A 19295-nucleotide genomic window follows, 5' to 3' on the forward strand; every position below is an offset into this window, starting at 1 on the left:
CTGTGGTGGAACAGTCAAGGTGACACAGGTCTCTCTTTTTGCTTTTGTTGTCACACATGCCAACTAGTACCTGAGATCAGACCCCATACCTACTCGTACTCATGTACGAATACTACGTTATGAGACTCGCCCAAAGCCGAATGCAACAGTCCAAAATTAGGGGCTTTAACACGCAATACATTCGTGCAGAGGGGGCAGCACAGAGGGGCCAGGAAGCACGGATAGGTGCAACATGTTTCGATTTTGACTGTTACTACTACGTAGTACCCGTAGTAAGTAAGTATGGTGGGTAAATGTCTTTCCTAGTCCTCTTCGATATTGGCCACCTTCAAATACCGACAAGTCTGTGATTATTACTCGGTGGAAACGGCGGAGGCACAAGATCAAGATACAAATTAAGAGAGTGACTCAGAGTCAGGGATTTTGATCGGGGGATGGCTACTACCAGTAGTATGGGAGTCACGAGCGTGCTCCACACAACATAGGTAACGAGTATGCCGCCAAAATATGTTCCCGAATTAGATCTCATATATTAGATACTATTGATTTTGGTTTAGATGCTATTGGTAGTTGCCCACCTAGAGAGATATGTATACTGAACTATGGCTGTACAATAAGGGAGGATCAGAAAGCAGGTTCCCTGACAGCAAGGACGGATAACCGACGGGGTGGGGGTTTGGACATCAAGTTCACGGGAAGTACGGGCGCTACTCAGTGTAGTCCAACGTAGTCCAACGTAGCGCAGATAGTCGTGGTGCCCACATGACGCCCGGCTTTAATTACGACGCTACTACTACTCCGTAGTGATGGGAACTAAAGATATCTAGATGGCCGGGAATGCCGGGGGACGCATCATCCGAGTAACAAACCATCCCAGAGCAGCTGCAGTCAGAGCCTGATGATATTGGCTACGCACCAGGTCCAGGAAACTGTTGCGGCGAGTAGCCATTCCCTAGGAGATGATTTCTTCAGAACGCCTAGTACCAAGAGGGACACCTAACGTATTTCCAGCAGGACCGGTAGTAATAGCGTACATACGTATATAGGTACGTAACGCTCCTACTTCAAGTACCTATGGAGTTGGCCAACATACGTAAGAAGTATAACGTCGGGAAACATACGTACGTACTCTTTAGTAGCTATTGCAGGCAAATGCTACTAATAGTATGTATGTAGTAAATCGCAAGAAACATGACGTGCATGATTCTTCTTGAAATTGTCAGGGAAGAATAACTTGCGCGTTCTTCTGGCGGCTTCTGCGGCGACGTGTTCAATGTGCTAGCTGCTGACAAGTCTGACGAGTGACGACGCCTGTCCAAGGAATGGGGCGAGGCTCAGTGTTACCGTGCATACTTCTGAGATGATACTGTGCTGTTTCCAAGACAAGTGCAGTTTTAGGCGGTTTTAGGTGGCTGGGACCTCGTCCGAGAAGTGGCTGCACAGTCCGAATTTTCCCCCTCTCGCACCCGTAGCTGAAGCCGAGGACAGCTCGCAAAGCCCTCCAGTTTTCGAGGTCCACCTCCACTCCTAGCGACCGAGGAGACGGCCCTTGTACATCTAACCGCGTAATAATACTGCTTTGACGACCCCGAACCCGCCTCCTTGTTCTCCTCCGCACGCCAACCAGCCGAGGTGTCCGGCATGGCAACGTCATAAAACATCGCAGCCGTCCTGGTCGACATTCTCGAGCTCCGCCACGCGCTTACTATCCACTCGTTCGTTCGCCCACCTCGACGTGATATCATGGCGGGCATCGAGCATCTCGAGGTCCATAGCAGAGTGAGGCCACCGTTTTGCACCCCGCATATCCTCGAGCTCCGAATTGACCTGTTCTACAGTCTTATATTGTCCGTTGGGTGCGGGTTGAAGAGGGCCACACTCTCTCATGGAGCGTCCAGCCACACAAGAAGTCCATGTACGTGCCTGGCCTACTGGCGCCCCGTCTGGTTCAAAGCTGACGTCAACCTCCCCCAGAAACTTCGGCATTGTGAAGCACCCAGGAAGCGGCGCAACCTCCCTCGCATCTTCGACCGGCGATGCCCTGCCGACCGCAGCGTCTCAGACTCAAGGGGTGTCGGAGGGTAAGTCGTCGCGACTGCCCAAGCGCGAGACCACTGCGCAGGATCTCCTGGCCAACAAAGGCTTCATACCGGTCAAATGGCTTGGGAAATGCGAGGCAGACAAAGTGTCCATGGGCACCTATGATGTGTCATCTGGGGACGGTGGCATGTATGGCCTCGTATTCGACAACACTTTCTCGAAGCAGACCTCGAAGACAGCGACATTTGTTGTCCTCACATACCCGACCGGCGCACCACCGCAGACTACGAATCATCTCCCCAATCTCCAGCTACCACACGGAGAAAGTCAGACGAGCTTGGGGAAATATGTCCCGAATCTGGACGGCATAGCATCCGCCTCCTCTGACAGCCTCCATAGTCATGCGGCGAGGCCCAATTCAATGTCCGGGAAAAGCGAGGGAGCTATGGCTGGAGCTGGGGCTGTGACTCCGGCCAACTATCATGTCGGCACTCTGTCCAAGAGGCGGAGAAAGAAGGGCCAAGGTTATGCTCGTCGGTTCTTCTCCCTCGACTACTCTACTTGCACTCTGTCGTACTACTACAACCGGAACTCCTCGGCGCTACGGGGAGCAATTCCGCTAAGTTTGGCAGCTGTAGCTGCGGATGAGCGAAGAAGGGAAATCAGCATCGATTCAGGGGCGGAGGTTTGGCATCTCCGGGCCCCCAATACCAAGGAATTTCAGGAATGGGCGCGTGCTCTTGGGAGGGCGAGCCGGTTGGCGCGAGGTGTGGAGGTGATCCCCCAACCACCAGCCAAGTCGAACCTGAAGGTCGACACCAACCACCTCAGACCCCCACAACCATCAAGCCAGGAGGAAGAGGCCGAGTGGCACCAGGTGGAGACTCTGGTCAGCCGAGTGGTAGGAACTCGCGATGCGCTGCGACGCTTGACTAAGGACATCGCCGCTCACACTGCAACCCCAGGGTCTGGACAATTTCTGTCGCCAGGGTCCGCAGGGGGTTCGGATGAGAAAGGGGATAGTTACTTTGCTGCTCTGCCGGAGAAGAGATCGTTCTGGAGACGGAAGTCTAATGCACCTGCCACGGCTTCGGCACTACAGCATGCAACAACTTCGGCTATGGCCATGCCCGTTCCAGGAAGCTCCCCAGCAGCGTCCCCCGCCAATGGGGCAAAGGTATCGAAGCGCAGGTCGAGGGGACAGGGCCAGGCCCAGGAGGAGAAGTCGCTGCAAGACCATTGCCAGGCACTTCTGACCGACCTCGATTCCGTCGTATCCGAGTTCACCGCTCTCATCAACAGTAGTAAGCGTCGCCGAATATCATCGCCGTTGTCAGCTGGGCGTAAGAGTTTTGAGACTAGTTCCACCGTGGACGAGTTTTTCGATGCCGAGGACGCCAAATCAGCTGTTGTGAAGATTGATGGCAGTGAGGCCGAGTCGGAATCCGATGACGACGGGGCCTCTGAACACTCGTCCGACTCCTGTACAGAGGATGAGGAAGCAACCGGATCGGGTGATGCTGGTGATCTCTTCCCGTCGAGGCCGAAGAGCCTCATACCATTACCCATCGATAAGGCCGTACAGAGAAGGACCACCATCCCTCCGGCCAGGGTGATGCCCCCTAGCCTGATTGCTTTTGTCCGTAAAAACGTTGGAAAGGATCTGAGCACAATCAGTATGCCAGTATCGGCCAACGAGCCCATGTCACTGCTCCAGAAGGTAGCCGAACAGCTGGAGTACGCACAGCTGCTCAACCAGGCTGTGAAGCAGAAGACCCCCACAGAGCGTCTGCTCTATGTTACTGCTTTTGCCGTGTCCCAGTTCAGCAGCGGTCGTGCCAAGGAGCGCGCCATACGCAAACCTTTTACGCCCCTCCTTGGCGAGACGTTTGAGCTGGTGCGCACCGAGCAGGAGGTGCCTGGAGGCTTCAGGCTTCTTGTTGAAAAGGTTGAGCACCGGCCTCTAAAGCTGGCGATGCAGGCCGACTCTGCCAGCTGGTCATTCTCGCAATCCCCAGCGCCCGGCAACAAATTCTGGGGCAAGAGCGCCGAGCTTACCACGGAGGGTCGCGTACGTGTTGCTCTCCGCCTACCGGATGGCACAGACGAGCTCTACTCCTGGAACATTGCCACCATGTTCTTGCGCAACGTCGTGATGGGCGAGAAGTACGTGGAGCCTGTCGGGACCATGCACGTCATCAACGACACCACCGGGCACAAGTCAAGCGTGGAGTTCCGCGGCAAGGGCATGTTCGGTGGGAGAATCGAGGATGTCCACGTGGTGACGTACAGTCCGGATGGGAGCAATACCGGCAGTGGACTCGCTGGAACATGGACAGGGGGACTGCGGACAGTCGGCCCTGGCAAGGCCGCCAGCGACGACATATGGCACGTCGGCAAGCTGGTGGAGAACGCGACCAACACGTACGGCATGACGGTGTTCGCGGCCAGCCTCAATGAAATCACAAGCGTCGAGAAGGGCAAAATGGCACCAACAGACTGCCGGCTGCGCCCGGACCAGCGCATGGCCGAGGAGGGCAATCTGGACGGCGCCGAGGAGTGGAAGCAGAAGCTAGAGGAGGCGCAGCGGACCCGGCGACGAGTGCTGGAGGAGCGCGGCGAGGAACACAGGCCACGCTGGTTCGTCAAGGCGGAGAACTCGCCTGAGGGCGAAGAGGTATGGAAGATAAAAGGAGGCAAGGACTCGTACTGGGAAGAACGAGCTCGGGGCAGCTGGACTGGCGTCGAGGACCTTTTCGATGTGTAGAGGAAGCGAAACGTACGGCTACTACGAGTACTATGAGACATTGGTAGACACGGCGGGTCAATTGGGTTGATCTATTGAAATGTCAGACTCGGCTCCTAAACTTCAAGATCCTTGACAGAAAATGAGTTAGTTGTGACAGGTTAACTAGAGTATCCGTACTCCGTAGTGGGTGGCGCATTCACTGTGATGTCGACGTTGGCCCCTCGCTACATGGTATTGTCTCCCTCGAACCCAAAATCAACGGCTGCGGTGCCTGGGATTGTTTGATTGTCTCGACGCTCGTCCCGCCTCACTGTCACCAGATGATCCGACCAGCTCACCGGAGCTCGAGGAACTGGGTGGTTGCTTTTAGGATCTGACCAACGGGTCTCTGGGGCCCTGGGGGGATTGCGATTTGCGCCTCCGTGCGTCACAGCTTCACGGGAAGCAGGGTCTTTAAAAAATTGGCTTTTGCTTGGCGAACCCCTTGGACGCTTAGCGGTTTTTGGCGCAGGGGGGAGTTGCGTGCACACACGCAAACAGTCCCCATTCCCCAGCTCCCAAGATGCGAGCAACTTGCACAGCCATGCCTAGTGAGACAATCAAATTCCTCGTGCACGTTTGTCCATGCCCCGTACTCCGTTGCAGGCTCTCGCAACAAAGGGTGGATCATTGACCGACGATTGAAATTTCGGGCACGACGTGGTGCGACTTGGGCGTGACGACAATGGAGGCTGTGGGCCCAGTTGGGCCAGTGGCGCCATCGTACCCCAGCAGCCTGGCCAGCCAAAGTAGTCAAACTGGAAAAGTCCCCTGAAGATCGACGGTGTGAGACGGGTGCTAGGCATGTGCGCCGACGTCCCTCTCGTCTGTAACGGAGTGTTAATACTACCTATTACGTAGAGTAGGCCGAGAGAAACGGAGTTGAGAATCGGACCGCTCTAGATGATGTGACGGGCTGCCTGGTGTCCTGTGTGATTGCGGAGTGTTTTATACTATTACAAGAAATGGCGAGGGTTTCTTGAGGTTATACATACGCGTCGCCATGGTGGTTGCTTCTTCTCGTATTTGGCAAGGTACGAGTACTACGGAATGGGGATACGAGTAGCGATAGGCCTCCAGTCAAGTGGCAGCAGCAGAGAGTTTCACAATGCGCTTCCCCTCATTACTGTGAGGGAGAGAGACGCTCCCCGCAGGCAATTGCAACAGCGTTACGCTACGGCCAGGAACAGGCGCGCAAACCAGCCACACAGGTAGCACGGATATTAGTATTAGGAGTAGTTAATACCCGGGAAAGTCCATGAAAGAAAAACTTGGGAACTTGGAAGGTCTACCGGGGACCCTGGCAGCGCTCGTGTCACCCACCAGTCAATCGAGTCCAATCAAGCTGAGGGCAGCCAAGACAGTGGACCGTTTGATACGGGTGCCCATTCATCTAGAGGCGCGTAGTGCACAGTCAGCCAGGTGTCAATTTGGCATGATGCAAAGCTTCAGGTTGAAACGGCCAGTTGCCAGGACCCGCCATGATGAAGATCGGATGCCCCTGTCGGTCCCCACTGCCTTACTTGGTACTGCTCGGCTTCCAGGGTGGGCCCAGGTAGGTACCCTGCATGCCCGCTGGTTTCCCCTTCTGGGCCTTCTCCTCCTCCAGGCCAAATTGCTGGTGATGCTGGGCAGCATTGCCGGGTGCACTGGTGGTGTACTGGCGGAGGAGTTTGGGCACCGGGTCCATCTCGATTTCCACATCGGTTCCAGTCCAAGTTACGAGGCGTGTGTGCAAGACATCTGGGCAGGAGCGTGTGTCACCTTTTAACTCGCCTCCCTTCCATGCCAACCATACCCCCTCCTCCCTTTCTTTCCTTCTTCACTTGCGTTCCAACTCTCTCGTTGTTGGACTTTCCTTAGTTCTCGTAATCCATTACATCTCCCTTGGTTGTTTTTCCATTTGCCCCCCCCCCCTTCTCTTGATTCTCTCACTCTCTCGAGAATCCAATTTGCAGTTCAGCCATTTAGCCAACTTGCTTTGCATCCCAATTCTACACATCAACTATCCCATTCTTCTCTCGATTTCTTGGCGCAGTATAGTTGAGAAACAGCAATGAAGAGCTTCGCTGTCCTTTCGGCCCTCGCGGCCCTGGCTGTGGCCTCGCCAACCCGCACTCTCGAGGAGCCTCCCACCAAGCGTTCCAAGCTTCCCACCGTCTCCGTCTCTGGCAACGGTAAGCATGCCTCGTTTGAAACAATCATTCGGAAAAAGAGAAGGCTGATATAGATCTCCACAGCATTCTATGCTGGTGGCCAGCGCTGGTACATGCGTGGTATCGACTACCAGCCGGGTGGTGCTGCCGCTAACATCGACCCTTTGGCTGATACCGAGATCTGCCTTCGTGACATTAAGGAGTTTAAGGATCTCGGAATCAATACCATCCGTGTTTATGCCGTTGACAACTCGGCCGATCACGATAAGTGCATGACGGCCCTCGAAGATGCCGGTATCTACCTCGTCCTCGACGTCAACAACCCCAACTACTCCATCAACCGTGCCGACCCGCATATCTCATACAACGCCAAGTACCTGCAGAGTGTTTTCGCCACTGTCGAAGTCTTTGCCAAATATGACAATGTCGCCGCGTTTTTTTCTGGCAACGAAGTTATCAACGACGAGCCGGACACTGATAAGGCTGCGCCTTATGTCAAGGCTGTCACTCGTGACATGAAAAACTACATGAACAGCCGTGGTCTCCGCAAGGTTCCCGTCGGCTACTCCGCCGCTGATGTATCGACCAACCGCCAGCAGACGGCTGACTACTTCAACTGTGGATCCGACGACATGCGCTCCGACTTCTTCGCCTTCAATGACTACTCTTGGTGCAACAGCAACTTTAAGACGGCTGGCTGGGACCAGAAGGTCAAGAACTTCACCGATTATGGTCTCCCCATCTTGTGAGCCCTTGGACCCCTGAATCCCCTAGTGGATTTACACATTCACCATGCTAACCTCTGACCAAGCCTGTCTGAGTATGGTTGCATTAAGAACCGTCCTCGCGAGTTCGAAGAGCTTGGTGCCCTGATGGATGAAAAGATGACTTCTGTATACTCTGGCGGCCTCATGTACGAGTATTCTCTGGAGGACAACGACTATGGCATCGTCAAGATCAAGGGCGGTCAGGTCAAGCACCAGGATGAGTTCAAGCTCTTCAAGGAGGCCCTCGAAAAGTACCCTACTCCCACTGGCAACGGCGGCGCCTCCAAGGAGACACACGGTGTTGACTGCCCTCCCAAGGACCCCTCCTGGCAGATTGACACGGAGGAGATCCCTGAAATGCCTAAGGAGGCCCAGAAGTACATGAAGAGTGGCGCAGGAGATGGCCCTGGCTTCAAGGGCGGCTCTCAACAGGCTGGAGATAGTGGCACGGCTACCGCTAGCGTCAGCGAGGGCGAGTCGTCCCCGACCGCCAACGCTGAGCAGACTGAGGATGGCGAAGATGCCGGCGTCTCCCTGAGTGTGGGTATGGGCCCGATGCTCGTCACGGGCGCTACGATCTTCTCTGCCCTGTTCGGTGCTATTCTCCTGTAAGGAAACTGGGTTGGTATGTGGAATTCAATAGAGCCTTGGAGCATTTCTCATTGTATTTCGTTTTATGAGGCGAACGGATGGGTGAAGACGTGTTGAGCAACTCCCCGTCGCCTGAGGAGCACTGGGTACTAGGCCCGGAAGAACTTCTACAGCTTGACTTGAGGGTACTAAATGATTTGTAATTCGGTTAGAAAGCCATGGCTTTTTTTTTTCTGTACGTTGTATTGCACTCGGTCTGCAACGCTTCTGTTTTAAGGTGATGCCTCTTGCCCTGACCGCTGACACATCCATGTGTTGAGGTAATGTACGAGTACGTAGTAATCCCCCTGCCTTGACATTGACAGAAGTACTCTTGTCAATATCATGTCACCTAATCATTTCCAGCTACTCTCCTATTACGAAACGTCCGTCATGGCAATTGTGAATTAATACGTCTGCCTCTCTTCGTGTTCTCATGTGAGGCGAAGTACGACGTACTATGTAGTAGTTGGCCTAGTGGGGAGGCTTGGTGGCTGGACCTCGGCTCGGCTTCCCCACGGATGTATCCGTACCACGTACGACCATACCTTACCTTATATAGTATTATCTTACCCCCAAGGTACGAGTAGTTGAGATCCGTCGTATTCTCTCCACGAAATAAACCACAATACTCCCAAAGAAACATGTCTACCGCAACGGCAATCCCCGCTTACGCGGGCTACCAGCACTTTGTAGTTAGCTCACCGGGCGTCGGCTTGGCGCATGTGGAGATCAACCGGCCCAAGAAGCTCAATGCCTTCTCGCATCCCGTGTGGCTCGAGTTTGGCCGCGTGTTTGAGCAGCTGAGCGCCGACACTGACGTGCGCGCCGTGGTGCTCAGCGGAGCCGGCGACAGGGCATTCACGGCGGGACTGGACGTACAGGCCAGCGCCGGCGATAACGCCGTGTTTGGGGCCAAGGGCGACGTGGCCAGGAGGGCCAAGATGCTGAGGGCGCATATCGAGGAGTTCCAGAACTGCATCGCCGCTGTGGAGAAGTGCGAGAAGCGTATGTGCCTTCTCTTGCTTTCTTATATTACTTCGGGCTCATTGTGTGCTAATATCTACTACAGCCGTCATCTGCGTCCTCCACGGCGTCTCCTACGGCCTGGCCATTGACATTGCCTGCTGCGCCGACATCCGCATCTGCGCGGCCGACACGCGCTTCTCCGTCAAGGAGGTCGACATTGGCATTCCCGCCGACATTGGCACGCTGGCACGGCTGCCCAAGATTGTGGGGTCGCACTCCTGGGTCAAGGACGTGTGCATGACGGCGCGCGACTTCTCGGCGGACGAGGCGCGCCAGGAGGGCTTCGTGAGCCGTGTGCTGCCGGACAAGGCCGCGGCCGTGGGCGCGGCCGTCGCGCTGGCGGGCGTGCTGGCGGACAAGAGTCCCGTCGCCGTGCAGGGGACCAAGGAGCTCATCAACCACGGGCGGGAGCACGGCACCGTTGACACCCTGCGGTACACGGCCGTGTGGAACTCGGTGGTGGTGCAGAGCGAGGATATGGTCAAGGGCCTGACAAGCAGGCTGACCAGGAAGAAGCCCACGTACGAGAAGCTCTAGATAGATATCGTGGGTTGTCTGGGCGGTGGCGGCGGCGGCGGTTTAAAAGAGCCATATTGTTTAATGGAATCATAACTCATGGGTTTTTTCCCCATCCTTTCCACCATATGTTTCAACAAACCGGTGCTGGTCGTAGAAATGCCTACTCGGAACCGGACTCGTCGACGGGCGGAAGGTTCTCCTTGAGACGCTGCACGGGTTATTTCGCACGGTCAGCTACGAAGAGGGAGGAGGGGTGTGTGGAAGAATCGGGTAGAAGAGGGAGAGGAAACTCACGTCTTCGAGCTTCTGCTTCAAAGCCGCGACCATGTTCTCCTTAACAACGACGCGCTCCTCGTCAAGATCTTCGATGATATACTCGTGGCTTTCGCTATCGATGCTGACAATGATGGACTTGATGGAGGGGTCGCACTCGATCAAGACTCCTGGCGTGGATGCGTTAGATGTTGGGGTTTGGGCCGCATGGCGACGAGGTTTGGGAGTCTACCTCTGATGGCGCGCGGCATTGCGGCTTGGTTGCGCTGGGGTAAGGATGGTACTGGTTTGGTGCTTCGTGTGCGGCCTGTGTTGGCGTCGAGTTCAGCTGGCTAATTGGGAATGGGTGAAGGGTCGTGTCTGGGTTATGGATGTGGACGAAGAGAGAATGGTTGGTGGTGATGTCGCTAGATGTGAATTTGGTGGCGCGTGGAGCAGGTGCTGACAAAAATAGACCTGTGCTTGGGCGACTCCAGATTTCCTGCAACTTCCGTCTTCCAGCTTGCATCCTGCATCTTGCATCTTCTTCTCCCGCACGGCAGAGACTTTGCAAGGAATTCTCACGCTTCAGCTTCCAGAGCACCTTGATCCCACTCAGATCGATTTGCCTTTTCTCCGGATTGGTCTGGTTGCCCTTCATCATCTCGTGTCCCGACTCCGCTGTTTCTGTTGGCGGATTGGATCCCGTCTAATCGCTGCGCCGCACAATACCTGATCTCGTTCGGTTCGATCACATCCAAGCGCTTCTGTAGCTTTTCGTCGGCCAACTGAAGGTTTTCCATTTCGCTTAGATGGCCAATGTCGCCCCTGTGGCCCCCCTTTACCCGCCTTCTCGTCGTACATGTGTGTGGACTTGAGGCTGCACAGAGACACGGCCAACATGTTACTTGACGTGACGTTCCCTGAGAACAAAGCGCCAGAGCTTTTGATTCGAAACGGTCGATAAGTGGATTGTAATTCCGGGGTTGGTAGGCTCTCAGCCTCTCAGCGTCGCCCGTAATACCAGAGATTCCTGCGTGAGCACTAAATATCCGAGCCTCTGGATCTACACCCGCCAGACAGGGGCTTTCTGAAGAATCTCATCGTGAGCACAGTTGCTATTTCTATTTTTGCCACGACCAGATCCACCAATGGATTATACTTGAGACCGTGTCTCGGTCCTGTGCATGGGAACTGGACCTATACATCAACAACAACGGCATCCCTTCTTCCACCATGGTCGTTCTAAAGAGGTCCCTTCTTGCTGCCACAGTGGCCTTCGCCGGCCTGGCTGGCGGCCTCTCCGACTTCAGTGCTTACCTGTCGAGGCGGGAGGTCACCATCGAAGCCTCATCCGATGATCTCCAGGTCGATAATAAGGGGGCTTACATGCGTGCTGCGAAACTTGAGAACAACGACATCCTTGGCGTATATACGGTCATCGACGACTCCGTTGCCACAATCCGCACCGTCCGGTCCTCCGACGGAGCCGAGTCCTGGGAGTCACTCGGCAGTGTCTCGAAGGGTCCCTCCAGCACCAGCGACATTGACAATGCATTCCCCCTCCAGCTGCCCGATGGCCGCCTTCTCGTGGCCTTCCGGAACCACAACAAGGAGGAGGGGACCCAGAACAGCTTCACGTGGTACCGCATCACCCTATGCGAATCAACCGACGGCGGCAAGACTTGGAGGTATGTCTCTCAGATTGCCGAGCGCCAGGCTACAGGCTCCAATGGCCTGTGGGAGCCATTCCTCCGCCTCGCCGAGGACGGCTCGTTGCAGGCCTACTACTCGCTCGAGCACAGCTCCAACGACCAGAGCAACGTGATGAAAACATCCAAGGATGGCGGCAAGACCTGGTCCAACCTTGTCCAAGTCTCTGGTACCGATGCCGACGCCCGCGATGGTATGGTCGGTGTGGCCGATACGGGCAACGGCACTCTCATGTAAGAGCACGGATAGCCTCTGATGCCCCGTGAATATGTAGGAAGCCCGGCTAACCTTGTGATGCAGGTGTGTCTTTGAGAGCACCGAGATTGGCCGCATGTCTATCCACTATGTCCTGTCCGGGGACGACGGCAAGACGTGGAACAACCGCACCCTCCTATACGAAGCCAAGGACAACGGCCTAGCTGGCGCTCCCCAGATCATCAATGTCGGCGGCACCCTCGTTGTCAGCTTCATGTCGACGGAACGCCGGTCCTCGACGGATATCGACGGCGGCGAGCAAAGGATCGTTACAAGCAGCGACGGGGGCGCTACGTGGGGGGATCCCTATGTCCTGTCCGGAATGGGCTCGCACTGGCCCGGCCTCATGGCGTTGAACAACGACGAGTTTCTGTCGCTATATTCGACGGATAAGGAGGGCATGCTGTCGCACCGTCACCGGGTTGTGGCCGATTCGGCCGAGTCGGGAGAGCCGGAGGACCCAGAAAGCACTGCGCCACCCAACCCTGACGACGTGCCGAGTATGGCGACGAAACGAACGAGCTGGCTCAGTTGCCTTTTGGTGATTTTGTTGCTAGGCTAGTGTCTATGTCCCTTTTTAATGGCAGCCATATATGAATAACAGTCAGCAGTATATACGGATACCGTAAATATAAACACTCTTTTTCTCACAAAGCTTTGTAAAAACAATCCATGGTCCTTGGAACCGACATGAAACTAATAGCACTTATTGGAGGTGGATTTCTTGTCATAAGATGGATCCCACGTGCCCATCGTTGTAGCTATGTAATAGTCCTGGCCAGTCGATGCCGTTGTGCATTTGGTTGCCATACAAAATTTTGCCCGAACCAATGATCCAATGGCCGTGCCATTGTCATATGAAAACAAGTAGGTGCATATTACCAATACTATGGAGCACGTAGCGTCCTGAGGCCGTGGCAACTGGAGCCAAGCCATATAAGCTTCTTAACTCGATAGGTAGTATAGGGTGGCGGCGGGCCTCGGTGGAGAGCGAGGGGTGAGAGGGGCCTCCGATCAGGGATCCGATGAGGTCGTGTAATCGTAGCAAAAGGGCATTAAACAGGGTCCTACCACGAGTACATGGCCTGCTTGGATTTGGAATGCCTGATCTGATGCTCATGTTGAGGCGCAGCAGCTTGGTTACCGGGTAAACCTCACGGCCGTCGGTGTGGGGTTGGGCCGGAATACATACTGTAAGTTGGTATCGTATGAAGGCTTAATGTACAAAGTAGGAGGCACTGGTCGGTATGACAGAGGAAGCTTCAGTGTTACGCGGCCGGGGGAGGGTTCGAGGCATCGAGGCGCTGTTGGTGACGAATCTGGCTTGGCACTGGCAGTGCTGCCAGCGGTGGCCACATGAGCTCCCCGTATTGGGCGGAATTCGGCAGCCAAGAGCTGTTGCATGGTGGTTCTGCACTTGCTGTCAATATCATTGATACGTGAGGACGTCCTCATTCCCCTCGGTTGCCTCGTTCGTCTGGGCTTCTTCCCACCCGTAGTACTGATATGTAAAGGCCGCCTCAGCCACCCCGTATTCCCTCTACGTAATACTAGTCCTCCATCGATCCTTTTCCGAAACTTGCCATTCCAGTATTGTCCGCTCCCTGCATGTCTTGAGTCGTTACGAGTGCCTTTTAGACGCCTACTCATCGAATTCCACGTCCTGTCCCAGGGTGTCTGGTCTCGCCGGTTGCAGCATTGTCAGAGTCACACAAAGGGCCATTGTTTTGCCACGAGGCCACGAAACCGTTATCCACGCCGCCATCACCGGGGGCAGCTCAAACAATACACTGGTACTGCTTTTTTTCTTGTTGGTTGGTTGGGGGCTTTTCTTTTCCTCCTCCATCTCCTCTACCACTCGGCCGAAACTCTCACCAGCGTCCTCACCATCGAAAACATCATGGCCGATGACGACGGCGACCCCTCGAGGCCGTCCGTCCACCCTTGGACCTTCATCGTGATCCCGCTCTTCATCATCATCGTCTCCGGCTTCACCTACGCCATGGTCCGCCGCAGCCGCCGGCACGGCACACTTCTCAGGGCGGACTGGCCGCAGAGCCGGGCGGGGGATCCGTACGGCTACTTGGGGCGAGGCCTGGGGGGGCATCGCACCCGCGCAGGCCACGGGCCTGGCGGTGGTCGGTACGCGCCGTGGAGGGTGGCACGGTCGCAGGAGGGGCTGAACGAGTTGGGCGAGGCGCCGCCGGCGTACGATGGTAAGAGGGAGGACGATACGGAGCTGAGGGACATGGGACACTATATGAGGGACTTGGAGGCCGGGACGGCGAGGCCCCCCGCGTACCCCACGCAGCCGGAGCCGGTGGCCCACCGGGACAGGCAGGGGGGCTGATGGGGAAGGGGAAGGGGAGGGGGAAGGGGAGGAACCTGGCGCTTCTGTTGTACAATTTATGAATGATGTTGATACCCCGTATTAGATCTTAGCTCCGTGATATCATGATTCTTCCGTCTACCTGGTAGTAGTACAGAATGCTCTCTCCACACTGTCTATACGAGACAGCACCAGCTATTTTCATTCCCCAAAGCTCGGAGACTGCCCGTCTCGACTGGTCACCTTCGGGGCTTAAGTATCCATGGAGAGATCACAGCTGCAGGGAGGCCCCCCGCAGGCCGTTCACGTCCGGGGCATTGCAGGCGCCCATGTACAGGACCTCGTGAGGCGGGATCTGGCCATCGGTCGTGGGGACCTGCAGGGCGACCGTCTCGACGACCCCGGGGTACTGCGTGCGGTGGCCGATCTTGGTCACGTCGGCCGTGTCGGCCGCAAAGATGAGACCCATCTCGCCGCCGGGGACGTAGGCGCTCTGGCTGGCGTTGTTGGGCAGGGTGATGTAGGCCAAGCCGGAGAGGAAGATCACCCACCTGGGGATCGCCCGGCAAGTCAGCTTATGTGCATGGCACGGCAGATCAATGGCAAGGCGCAGCTTATTATAGTATGCTATGGTATTACTCTGTGTAGGGAGGGAGGGGAGGACGTACTGGTTGTGTGGTGCCGCGTGCAGACCGCCGTCGAAATGGGGCGGCACGACTGAGTACGACACATTGGCAGCGTTACCCAGCCGAGTCACGGCTGATCCTGCGGTGCCCGGCTCGTCGGACAAGTCAAAGGGGGCGTCAAGCTGCCAGCACTCGAGCGTGGAGCAGCCGTTTCTGGCGCTGATGGCGGTGATGTTGAGCTTGAGGGCGGCCACGAAGGGCACCAGTTGGGCCAATCCCGCCGACAGGAAGAGCAATTGGGCTCGCATCTTTTTGTTAGGGCCAAGAGGGGGAAACAAGAAAGTGCAAGGCAAGAGGAGTGGTCGCAGGAAGGGGAAGCGTGTGACGGAGTGATGGTGTGAAGGGGGTTCAGATTCTAGGCACCAGATTGGGCGGTACGGAGGGTTTTAGACGATGGGACTGCGAGCCTGATCCACGATCTACCGGCATGCGTCAAGGCATATCGAGGGATGCACCTGGTCTGGGGAGAAACGGGAGGGGACCAACGGCGCTCGGAGCTTCCAAGAACGAGGCATCCATACTTTATACCCCGATTTGGCCTTACTGACTCCGTGCCTCTGCAAAATTGCAGTACCATGTAAGAGAAGCTGTTTCAATGATTCATGAATCATGGCCTGTTCAGTGAGCGAGGTGCTGCTGTTGTGCAAGTAGACAAGCTTGGTCCTGGCGGCGCGGCACGGCTAGAAAAGGCGCCCTTCCCCGGCCCAAAAGCGACACCTAAACGAGTCAATGACAAGTTGACAGCCAACGGCAGTCGAGTGAGTCCACAACGAGTATTCCTCCGTACCAGTCACGAGAGCCCACGCGCCGATCACTGCCAAAAGCTCGAGCTCCGATCAGCCTTCCTTCCCGCATGGGGGCGGCGTGGCCGGATGCTGACTCGACCGACTACCTTCTTGCATGGCATGTATTACACCTACATACTATTATGTGCAAGGCGTCGGGCTGGCGTTGACGGCAGTTGGCCCCCATCCATGCATAGCCTAGCCAAGTCTTAACGCGCGATGCGACGTCCCCGAGTACTTTGCTGGCATTTATAGTCCAACCGGGCGTCAGATAAGCCCAGGAGCGGCCCGTGAGGCATCCGTTTGCCAAAAGCCCGATAGACATGCCCTGCGGAAGGATGGTTCAACGAACGGCTGGTATGCACTGCTACCCCCGAGGTCAGCAACCATTGAATGCCTACCGACACATATTAGCACACCGTAAGAGTACATAGGCCATAGCCGGTATATACTCGCCGCCCCAGTCTGATCCTTCGGAATGCCTCTTTCAAACGTCTCTTCTCTTCTCTTCATGCTCATGTGTCGTCCTCTCCCGTCGCTGCTACGCATGGGAGCTTCACGTTGACATGGGGGACCCCATCAGTGCGGCCACGATCACGGGCACCACGACCGTCTTCGTGGCCCTCTGCACCACCTTCACCTTGGCCAGGTTCTTTGAAAGATGGCACTTGCACCAGCGCCTGTGGTGGGACGACTGTGCGTTCCAACCTTCTCCGTCTTATCCCCATGCTCCGCCTGTCCTGTGCTGACATCCGAGAAACTAGGGACCATGCTCGTCGCTTTGATCGCGACCATAGCGCTGTGTGTGATGCAGTTCCTCATGCTGCAGCACGGGGCAGGTGTTGATATCTCGCATGTGCCCGATGATGAATTCAAAAAGTTCTCCACGGTATGTCGCATGTCTCTCTGTCCTTCTGCCGGGACACCTGTCCGTACTTGTAAGTAATTGACTGGTCGGGGACAGTTATTCTTGGACCTTCAACCCATCGCCCGGGTTGCGATCCTCTTCGCCAAGCTTTCCATCCTGCTTCTGTACCTACGCATCTTCTTCCCGACCGGCGCTTCGAGAACGACCCTCTGGTGGCTTATACACCTGACCATGTGGCTCAACATCCTCTACACCGTTGCCCTGACACTGGCCACCACACTGCAGTGCGTCCCGTATGGACTCCCCTGGGGCAACACCTGCATCAACCAATACTTAGTCCTGATCCTGTCTTCGGCCATCAACATCGTTAGTGACATCATCGTTCTGATCATCCCCATGGGGTCGATATGGTCCCTTCAGATGAGCCGCAAAACTAAATGGGCCGTCTGGGCCCTGTTTGCCTTCGGCTCGTTGGCCCCGCTGGTCAGCATTGCACGCCTCGCGTACCAGATCCCCAAGGCCAACAGCGATAACAAGACAGTCGTCTACCCTACCGTGGCCATACTAGCGACGGCGGAGCAGGTGGTAGCCATGATCGGGGGGTCGATCCCCATAGTGAGCGCCACTGCGATTCGACTGTTCAAGGGAACTCTGGCTGGTAGCTCCGGCCGCAACCCGCGACACAGGCGCACCATCTCACAACACGTCTGGCCCCGTCGCGAGGGTCATGTTCGACTGCAGGGCGGGCCTTTAGGTAGGCATGGCCCGTTCACCCTCACCGATACTCTGATGACGGATAGTGCCGAGGTCATATATGCCGGAGAGGGAGGTCAGGGTCATGGCATTGAGATGAAAAGGACATATATCAGATCCGATATGAGGACAGATATATCCGTGCCTTGATGGGTCAATACCTTGGGCCTGGAGGCAGCTCTAAGCTTCGGGTTGATTATGAGAGCTCCCTTTCAACAATTAAAAAAAAGAATGTATACCTAACGTGCCATACTGGGTTGATATCGTATTACAGATTGTGCCAGGCAGGGATTCTGCAGAAGCAAATCCAACCATCTTGGCCCCGTCACTCGCTGGCGAGTCCCACGGGTGAGAAGCGAAGAATGGCTGTCGACTCGTGGCCCCGAAAGTCGGCTTCGTCAGAGACCACGAAGCAACTACCATGACAAGCTCAGGAGCAACTCCATCGCCGAGGTGTTCATGAAGAGACGGAGGTGCGCCCGACGAACGGTGGTCCGTGGTGTCTCGCGTCTTCCAGCGCCGTTCGAGATCTGCGGGCTGAACGCCACCTGGGCACAATCAGAAGTGGCTTGTGTTGGCAAGCTCGGACCAAGTCGGCAACAGTTCATCTTGGCCCGTTTGACGCTTTGCGATGGGAGATCTGTCAGAATCGGGGAGGGGAAACATCTTTACGGAGTAGAAACTAGAATTAACTCGGCCCCGCAGTGGGCGTCCGGACTGATTAGGATTAGGCAAGGGTGGAGTGGACAATGGCGATTTGACAATGTGACCATGGCCAATATACGTCGTATTATCAGGCGCGTTGGCAGCGATGAATCAGAGAGCCGTACTCGTGCACTTGTCTCCAATTGCAAGCCTAGGTTCGAGTTGGTGCCTGCTGATCCGATGGTTTGGTGACGAACTCGAATGGCAGGCACGCCTTTCTTCCAGTTTGCTGCGAGTCTGCGACTGCAGGCCATGGGCGTCATGTGGAAGGCACCCGGTGCCGCCTGCCACCAGGTACAGAGAGCGAATTACGAAGCACCAGTCGTCTGTCACCTCCCACATGCGAGTATTTGTCTGCGCATTCAGACGCCAATTGTTCGCATTCTCGGGGAGAAAACCAAACATACTAGTGCTGTAATTGCGGCTGCCATCACATCACAAACTTACATACTACTATCCGTAGTATGTACGTAGTATTACGGGTACGTACTCCGTACTTGTTTTCCAGGTTGGTTTAGCCTTCCCGTCAAACCCGCTACGGACCTGCCCGCCCGTGCTTCTCCACGGCCCACGCCTCGGCCGCTACTCGTACTTGCGCGACTTCATCTTCTCGCCTTGTTGTAATTCATCTGCCTACCCTACACCGGTGGCCGGGTGGCTCAGCACGAGGGAGCCTGTGAGGCACGGAGCCTAGCACGGAGCACTGCAGGGCATTGGCCTGAGCGCCGACTGCCAGACCCAATTGGCACTGGGGGGCTCCCGGGCTCCAGCAACCCCAACCTCCTCCCCCCCCTGCTCGCGCGTCTCATTGGACGAGCCCATCGGCAGCGCCAACTCATCAAGCAGCACCAAGCGGGCCCCAGGCCCCCCAGCCGCAGGGCCGACAATAAACAAAGCCCCATCCATCCCATCGTCTAGTCGGGCATCAGTGTTCAGTGTTCAGTGCTCACTTGTTGCTTGCCTGCCTCGATTGTCCGCAGAAACCTTCTGCGACCACCCACGGCTTCCCGTCAAGCCTTC

At 55.9% G+C, this 19295-nt stretch overlaps 8 protein-coding genes across 8 annotated transcripts; 6 read left to right on the forward strand and 2 right to left on the reverse strand.

The window, feature by feature from the left end:
* Positions 1-1743: 1743 nt before the first annotated feature.
* OSH3 (oxysterol-binding protein related protein OSH3) lies at positions 1744-4807 on the forward strand (the record flags this gene model as incomplete). The annotated part of the gene is made up of 3 exons (XM_083191473.1): positions 1744-1779; positions 1839-1915; positions 1975-4807. The coding sequence occupies 3 exons, from the start codon at positions 1744-1746 to the stop codon at positions 4805-4807; spliced, it is 2946 nt and encodes a 981-aa protein (XP_083052687.1).
* A 2077-nt stretch (positions 4808-6884) lies between these two features.
* GAS5 (Glucanosyltransferase-domain-containing protein) lies at positions 6885-8363 on the forward strand (the record flags this gene model as incomplete). The annotated part of the gene is made up of 3 exons (XM_083191474.1): positions 6885-7005; positions 7069-7729; positions 7796-8363. The coding sequence occupies 3 exons, from the start codon at positions 6885-6887 to the stop codon at positions 8361-8363; spliced, it is 1350 nt and encodes a 449-aa protein (XP_083052688.1).
* Positions 8364-9025: 662 nt separating this feature from the next.
* Positions 9026-9947, forward strand: ACO1O0_001997 (ClpP/crotonase-like domain-containing protein; the record flags this gene model as incomplete). Its single annotated transcript, XM_083191475.1, has 2 exons — positions 9026-9389; positions 9454-9947. 2 exons carry the CDS (start codon positions 9026-9028, stop codon positions 9945-9947), a joined length of 858 nt encoding a protein of 285 aa, XP_083052689.1.
* A 142-nt stretch (positions 9948-10089) lies between these two features.
* Positions 10090-10453, reverse strand: TFB5 (TFIIH complex subunit TFB5; the record flags this gene model as incomplete). Its single annotated transcript, XM_083191476.1, has 3 exons — positions 10090-10137; positions 10224-10372; positions 10435-10453. The coding sequence occupies 3 exons, from the start codon at positions 10451-10453 to the stop codon at positions 10090-10092; spliced, it is 216 nt and encodes a 71-aa protein (XP_083052690.1).
* Positions 10454-11417: 964 nt separating this feature from the next.
* Positions 11418-12750, forward strand: ACO1O0_001999 (sialidase family protein; the record flags this gene model as incomplete). The annotated part of the gene is made up of 3 exons (XM_083191477.1): positions 11418-12127; positions 12195-12649; positions 12737-12750. The coding sequence occupies 3 exons, from the start codon at positions 11418-11420 to the stop codon at positions 12748-12750; spliced, it is 1179 nt and encodes a 392-aa protein (XP_083052691.1).
* A 1299-nt stretch (positions 12751-14049) lies between these two features.
* ACO1O0_002000 (uncharacterized protein) lies at positions 14050-14499 on the forward strand (the record flags this gene model as incomplete). The annotated part of the gene is made up of 1 exon (XM_083191478.1): positions 14050-14499. One exon carries the CDS (start codon positions 14050-14052, stop codon positions 14497-14499), a length of 450 nt encoding a protein of 149 aa, XP_083052692.1.
* A 250-nt stretch (positions 14500-14749) lies between these two features.
* ACO1O0_002001 (uncharacterized protein) lies at positions 14750-15412 on the reverse strand (the record flags this gene model as incomplete). Its single annotated transcript, XM_083191479.1, has 2 exons — positions 14750-15029; positions 15147-15412. 2 exons carry the CDS (start codon positions 15410-15412, stop codon positions 14750-14752), a joined length of 546 nt encoding a protein of 181 aa, XP_083052693.1.
* Positions 15413-16515: 1103 nt separating this feature from the next.
* ACO1O0_002002 (uncharacterized protein) lies at positions 16516-17720 on the forward strand (the record flags this gene model as incomplete). The annotated part of the gene is made up of 3 exons (XM_083191480.1): positions 16516-16645; positions 16714-16838; positions 16914-17720. 3 exons carry the CDS (start codon positions 16516-16518, stop codon positions 17718-17720), a joined length of 1062 nt encoding a protein of 353 aa, XP_083052694.1.
* Between the last annotated feature and the right edge of the window lie 1575 nt (positions 17721-19295).

The sequence above is a fragment of the Amphichorda felina genome (genome assembly GCF_050947745.1).
Source record: "Amphichorda felina strain 45539 chromosome Unknown scaffold_2, whole genome shotgun sequence".
Classification (NCBI taxonomy): Eukaryota; Fungi; Ascomycota; class Sordariomycetes; order Hypocreales; family Bionectriaceae; genus Amphichorda; species Amphichorda felina.